The sequence below is a fragment of the Pygoscelis adeliae genome, unplaced genomic scaffold, assembly GCF_000699105.1.
Source record: "Pygoscelis adeliae isolate BGI_AS28 unplaced genomic scaffold, ASM69910v1 Scaffold94, whole genome shotgun sequence".
NCBI classification, from domain to species: Eukaryota; Metazoa; Chordata; class Aves; order Sphenisciformes; family Spheniscidae; genus Pygoscelis; species Pygoscelis adeliae.
The window spans coordinates 1049939-1057457 of NW_008824547.1; the positions used below are offsets into that span (position 1 = coordinate 1049939).

General features: G+C 36.9%; 1 protein-coding gene across 1 annotated transcript in view; it reads right to left on the reverse strand.

The window, feature by feature from the left end:
- Positions 1-7519, reverse strand: part of PBRM1 (polybromo 1) — a 63694-nt gene that overhangs the window by 27842 nt on the left and 28333 nt on the right. The window contains exons 13-17 of the mRNA XM_009321851.1: positions 6978-7119; positions 6301-6398; positions 2952-3228; positions 1743-1848; positions 2-474 (exon numbers count right to left, since the gene is read on the reverse strand). Coding sequence (XP_009320126.1) covers positions 2-474; positions 1743-1848; positions 2952-3228; positions 6301-6398; positions 6978-7119 — 1096 coding nt within the window. The remainder of the gene's footprint in view (position 1; positions 475-1742; positions 1849-2951; positions 3229-6300; positions 6399-6977; positions 7120-7519) is intronic.

Genomic DNA, 7519 nt, shown 5'->3' on the forward strand with positions numbered 1-7519 from the left:
AGCATCTGCCCTCATCGTCCTGGTGGCTCATAACAGATACAAAAAGGTTATGGATAAGTTCCTGAATTAGCAAAGTGACATTGGGCACATGAGAATCCTCATCTCCTTCTATTTCTCTCCGAGTTTCAAGCAAAACTTTATGCAGGACCAGAGCATCTTTATAAATCAAAGATTCTGGCTCGTTATATGTGCAAGCGTTATTGAACATCATTACAAAGTCCTCTACCATGGAATCAATATCCTGGTATTTATTTGCCATCATATGACTTCTGATCTTTTCCATGTCAACGGGCTTTTTAATGGTTACATAATAGTCAGGAAGCTCAGACCGAGATGGCAGCCGCAAGAAGATGGCGCTCAGTCGCCTGCCTCGTTTATCCGTGTAATTCTTAACTGCTTCATACACCTCATTCAATTTCTGTTGCATTGGAGTCATGTATTTTGATTTTTTAGGAGAAATGCCACTTTTTCTACCTAAGCAGACAAAAAGGAAAAAAAAGAAAAAAAGAAAAAAAATCATTACAAAAACAGAGCTTGCACACTTCGTCTATCTCCTTTCCATTGGAGAATTGCGTACTGAAGAACCACTTTATGGTATGAGCAGAAGACTTACAACATGGAGCCCATTCCAAGTTGCAGCTTCCTTTATTTTTCATAATTGTATGAATATTTTTTTAAATGTTATTTTTGGCAAACACAGAATCATACGTTCCTATGTGGTCCACCTGGTGAAGGTCTCTTCAGACTCATGCAAAGAAAACATTAATAACATTAGGTAGGAAAAGATAACTCCTCTAAATTCAGTTTGGTCTTACTAGCTCTAGATGAATTTCTCTCTACAGCCGTTAAAAATCCAGTCATCACAGGGTTTTTGCTATCACTAAAATTAAGCATTCTAAATATTATCAGATTCCTTTATGACAAATCAGAGAGGATTATTACAGGTAAAATGTAAAATAAGACCTCCCATGGGATTATCAACCAGATTAGCTTTTGATTAATTCAGGATCTCCGTTACCGTACTGCATAGTCTCTGTGAATTCTCTACTACCTGTACCTTACCTAAGAGCTGCACTTTTCTATTTCAAGAAGGCTAGTGCAGTTATTTTCTTTAAGCTTTTCTGTGCAACTTTAACCTTCTCAGTTTGCTAAATTCTGAACACATATTAAGAGGACACGAGATTTGAGTAGTAGCAAACCTAGTTTTTAAGGGCAACAGGTCTAGGAACAGATATTGTTGGAAATTTCACCTCTGTGTTTTTCATGGCTTTCAATAATTTTCCAAATAAAGTTCACATTTCTTTTATCATTCTGTGGAAATCCCTGACATTTGACCAGGGAAATAAAGAGCTTTACTCAGTTGGAGAAGCACCTTACTTGTAAGCAATCCCAGCAGCACACATTAAGTGTGCTAATGAAGTGTTACTGAGCACATAATGCAGCATCTAACATTTGGATAACACCACATGACTAAACGCCAGTCATTCCAACCATTCCTAAGTTTTCCTTCTTCATCCTTAGTTACTTTTCTTAGAAAACGCTATATGCAACAACTGAATTCTATTATATACACATATAAACACACCGTTGCTGTCATGATTTTGAAAATATAATTCTACTTTGCATGTCAGTGTAAATTTGCAGATCACGTCTTCTATTCTAAAAGGAAGATCTGTTAATCTGTACTGTTGGGTTTTCATAAGTGTTGAAATGACACATAGCAATGTATGAGGTGGCCTTACTTAGCTTTAGTTTAGGGGATGCAACATCATCATCTTCAGCTAGGGGTCCCAGTTCTTTCCTTTTTTCTTTAAGGATCTTTTCCAGCATATGAGCATCATTGTATACCTATTAATCAGTAAAGTAATAAAAAACCAAAACAAGGTTTACTGTGTTTAGACTAGTTTAGAACTAGCCCCCAAGAAACATTTAAATGTTAGTTTGGAAAAAGTTGAATGCAAAACCAAGTACTTGATTAAAAAGAAGGGCTTATTTCTCAAATGTACACCTTTCATAGACTTACACAGGTAAGCAGAACTGATGAACACCATCTAAATCAGGAGGTGTATAAATCTTGACTAAATATTATCCAATTAAGCTGCATTTCTATTCCAAAGACTACAAAACGGCAAGATGCAGTTGTCTTATCAACCTCCTCATCAAACCATTCTGCTGAGCAATGGAAGATCTCTTGAATTGTTGTGATTCCATCAAGGTACACAGGACTAGAACAGTCCTCCTGGGTCTTCAAATCCAACCCCGGTGAACACAACCTCATCATAAAGTCCTGTACAGTAGCTGATCAAGTTCCTCATTAGAAATAGCTGGAGGTTTCTTACCACCACTCTGTTCCACATCATCATGCTTGCTGGCTGAGAAACATCACGATATAGAAACACCCTACGATATATTTGTCAGTGAAGAGCATACTCCTTTCAGACTCCTTTTGCTAGACTAAACAAGTCAGGTCTTCTAGTCTGATCTCCCACACGCTCCACTTCCATGAAAACAAAGCTGGTTTCTTTCCAACTAAGACATCCCTTCTCAGAGGTTCTGAGCAGTAAATCACATGCTAATGACCGTTCACTGTGCAAATACCTTCACGTGATTAATTGAGGACAAATAATGAGAATTTAGTAACTAGCTTATTTTTTTAAAACATACTAGGAAACATTCAGCTGACATTCTTTGTAGTGGAGGAACAAGTTTAGCTAACAGGAAATAAGTCTAACCTTCGCAAAGGAGCATGTTGCATTTCATGTTTATACAACTATAGACAAAGACAGAATTTAAAACAACAGCAGAAAGAAAAAGTCACGTTTCTATTTTAGTTCCATAAACAATTATCATAAATAATGTGAGTAATAGTCAAAGCTAAACTATCCTAACATAACTTATATGTCTGCAAAGAAGCAGAGAGGTAAAGTGTGACTGCAGAATCAAAACACTACCTGGGAGCCTTCCTCATTATAATGCCTTGCATTTCGGAACATGAGCTTCATGTCTTCAATCATGGCTTCTTCCCCTGCATACTTATCATTGCGGATGTTGTGTTCTATCATTTTCAAGTCCATTGGCTCCAAGATAATTTTGTAATAGTCTGGATAGTCCTTTTTGGATGGCTTAACCATAAACAGATCACAGAGCCGTCTGCCTGTGCCCGGTTCTCGAGCTTCCAGAACTGCATTGTATAAGATCTTCATTCGTTGTTTTCGTATATTCTTTTTACTAAGTTAAGAACAAAAAGGAAAAGAATAAATGTCAGTGGCTCTTTTCCCCACTTCCAACACTAATATCAAAACGACATTATCCTCTACCATGAGAAAACCACCACAACCACCTAAACACACACACAAGAAGTTCAGTATTAAGACAGTGTACTAGAAACATAGGTCCATTTGCAAATAATGACAGCATCATAACCAGCAGTCTGCTAAATAAGCTTTAAGACAGGATTTTTCTCTTATTCGCCTTGAGTTTAAGTGTTCTACGGAATAAAACAAACAACTAGTTTTCAGCAGTGCAAAGATCAAAAGGAGCTCTAAGCACTTTCCAGCCGCAGAGAAAACAGATCAGTCAGGACTAGGCATCTGAATTCAAGACCTCAAGATCTAGTGCAAACAGGGAAAAACCCCTCAGCCAGTATCTTCATGACTGCTTCTGCTGAATACAGAATATCAAAGACTTGAGCTATTTATCTCAGAGTAATTCTGTATCTTCTTCAGTACCAGATACAAGAAAAATGAGGACATCAAGAATGTGGTAGAAAGAAGGCTCTGAATTGCTTCAATATCTGTCAACCACAGTCAAATGAAGTTACAAGTGAAAAAAGCTCACCAAAACTGCAAACCCAGGTAGAAAATGGCCACGTACATGGTATCACCACAAACTTTAGAGTCATCCTATGTGTAGCTATTATGGTTGTCTCAAGAAATCTGACAGCACAACCAAGACACAGCTTATCAGGAAAACAGTTATGCGTGGCTCCCTGTACATATACTACATGATTTATAAGCAAATCAGATAAGGGAGGGGAAAGCTTATGTTAATAATTTATAATCTCAGCTTAGATACTGTGGCACTCTTAGAAATGCACTCCCTACAAAGCACTTTTGAACGAGCTTCCAATTGCAATCTCTGTAAGACTTATTCATGTAGTTGTAACTCCATCATCTGTAAAGACAACAACAACAATCTTAATTTGCAGAATGTGCAAAACATCACTGTACAACTTGCTAGAAACCAAACTGTATCACAGATTTTTCCATCATCTGGATCTTTTCCTCCTACATTTAAAATATATCTAATCCAGCATAGCCTCATGCCTCAGATACCTCTTGCTCCTTGGTGAGGTCAGCACAATAACTAATGAAAATTAATGTCACAACATAGGAGAAAATTCAAAATGTATCTTCTATAGGTTAAAAACCTTCTTCTGCATTATCTTCACTGCTAGAAACTGTTAATTAGTGGTTCACACTAGCAGATGAGTAATGCCAGAACAGAGACGTGCTTCCAAATTCCACATTTTAACATGTTCCCAAGTTTTAACATTTAGTTCAATGAAAGTAGGTAAAGTAAAACCAAAGCAGAAATAGTAAAAGGCCTGCCAATACTCAAGATTCAGGTCATGCATCTGATACATATCTGTGTCACTATTATTTTCCCAATGGGATGAATTTTGCCTGGGTTATTAGTTTCCTTCTTCAGCAACATTTTGGAATTCCTCTCAGTGCTTCACTTCTGCTATCAGCAGCATTTATAATCTTTTACTTCCTATCATTCAGCAAGTGAAACTGGTAAGTATTGAACCGACAACATCAAAAGCATTTTCAGGTTCTCTTCAGGTACAAAGAAAATAAAATCATTTTGATTTCCCTTACCTATGAACGCAACTTTTTCTCTTTCACTGTTCTTAGATGACAAGGCCTGACAGATTTTTTCTTTTAAGCATTTCAGTATTCTATTGCACAAGGTGATCAAAAGCAACATAGGGTTAAAAGGACACCGATGACAGTTTGACTTGCTTGATTAGGTTAGTAGTCTCTTTGAATCTGAAGATCGCAAAACTAGCAATTTTTGCAGTTTGTTCCTTCCTGATCTTCATTTGGTACCGTGGTCTGTCTTACCATTCCGCTACTGTTCTTCTTCCTAGCATCCCTAGACTGTACCACCTCCTAAATCCATGTTAACATTTTCTCTCTGCAGATTTTTTTATGAGTGTACATTGTTGCATTTACTTGATTGCTCTTAAGTGAATCTTTGCTGATGCTCTATTTCATTCCTGTCCTCCCCCCCACAACTGCTGTCACTTTGACAAAACAAAGAACTAAAAATACAGGAAGCTGAAGGTTATAAACACCACCAAAGAAAGATGCTCAATTACAGTTTTACACTGGCAGTTGCTACTATTGCAGTAATATTATCAGAAGTTGGAACTTATTTCAAATGATACCATGAGGCAGACTAGAGAAACTATCACTTGTTGGAGTGAAATACATCACTAATATTAATTACACAACAGCTATCATTGTTAAAGAATACTTTACATAAACCATCATTATTGCTCACTAAGAGAGTATATTTTAAATCACTGTGAATTTTGTTTACATTACAGTATCCAGAATAATCAACCTATTATACTTAGTTTATCTATTTGTCAAATACTCTCTTCGGCCCAGCAGCTGACAGGTAAGTAACCGAAGAGTGCAAATTCAGAAAGGAGAGAGAAGCAGTCCTCTAACATTAATGATGAAAACTCCTCAAGCACAGTTCAGGTCATGGAAAACGAAAATATTTATGCCAGGAGACTTCACCAAATAAAAATATTTGTAGAATAATACTACAAACTTTCAAAAAATTAACTCAACTATATATAGCGTTATATTCTGAAATTGCTACCCAAACTACATAAATAATCATATATCAGAGAAGTAGTAGAAAAGAAGCAATAATTGCTAAAAACCTGTGAAGACAGTCCACACACCAGGCTAAAATAAAAAAAACCAAAAAACCCACAAATAAAAATCCTGAAATCCACTGACAAAATTACCTAATCCAGTGCAACTACAATATCTATGCCACTTACTGAACTGATGTTGACAACTGCCAACTCATAGGCCAGAAAAGGAAAATAATGTCAGCAAAAGGTTTTGAATTCATTAGAACCAACACTTAATGAGGTTAAGTTTCGGAACTACAAATCCTTACAAAAATGCTAAAAACCATGGCTTAATATTCTCTTTAACAAATAAAAGATGTAGCAACGTTATGGTCTGCAGGAACGACAGAAGCGCACACCTTTTCCTTTTTGAGCTTCCAGTATCAGATGTAGCAGAAGAAATCATACTGTCCCCATCCTCAATATCGTCTCTCCTAGCAAGCTCCTTCTTCTTTGCCTGAAAAAAGAAGAAATCCCTGAAGCCAAACTCACTGCTGGACATTTCCAGAACAGTATTAAACATCAGAACAGATCAGATGCACAAAGAAAGATGCAACTACAGGTTTTGAGACTAAACCACCGTCAAAATATTTCCAGTGATTTATTTAATACAAGTTGACCGACATAAAATAGCAGTATAATTCTTTTTAACTGTCAGAAAATTTTTGAGGAATCAATTTGAAAACAATGCCATTTCAGGCTGCAGCACTTAGCTGGAACACTTAATGATATTTGAAGTGTTTTAGCATCCTCCAATTACCTGCAAACCCTAAAAAAACCCACATCACCAATTTTCTCACAACTTAACTGGGTTAAGAGTCATAGTAAGGAATGAAAGTGACCAAAAGAAATCACAGAAGGCAGCAGATGTGCTGAAGAAAAATCACCCTATGATGCTCTTCATTCTCATACTTCCCCCTAAGCAAGAAAATACTACTGCAAATAGAGGTCTAGTTAAAAAATATTTAGAAAAGCATTCATTAGGGAAATAAGTTCACGTGTGAAGTTATCCTTTTGATTGCTCTACTCCACATACCTGCATAACCTGCTGCATTTTCAGTACTCTTTTATAGATGGCAGAATTGGGAACGTTGTAGCGCTTAGCATTTTCAAACATCAAGTTCAGATCAGCCTCCAACTGATCTAAAGTTTCATATTCATGGTTCTTCAGTTTGGTTCTGCAAAAGAGTGGAATATCTGACTGGTATTTCTCAAGTTACACATTGCAAAACAGTACTTTGACGTCTTCATTTTCACAATAAATCAATATCCAAAGACCTCTAATTCAGGACTGTGTTTTCTTTTTCTGATGCTGCAGTAGCATCTTCCAATTGTAACTATATTAGGCAAACATATCTCCCCTTAAAGAATGATTTTAATAATTCTGAAAGCTGCCCTCTTGAAAGTTGTGCAGACTGAACTCCTGTTTTCATACTCAAATGAGATGTGGCACAGATGAGGCAGAAGCACAACCTGCTGAGACTATTCCAGGATGCCTCAGCTGTGACCTGTAGGGCCTGGGTATGATGTCAATGTGACGGGTTAGCTCTGCACAGCCACAAACGCTGCCTTCCCTAC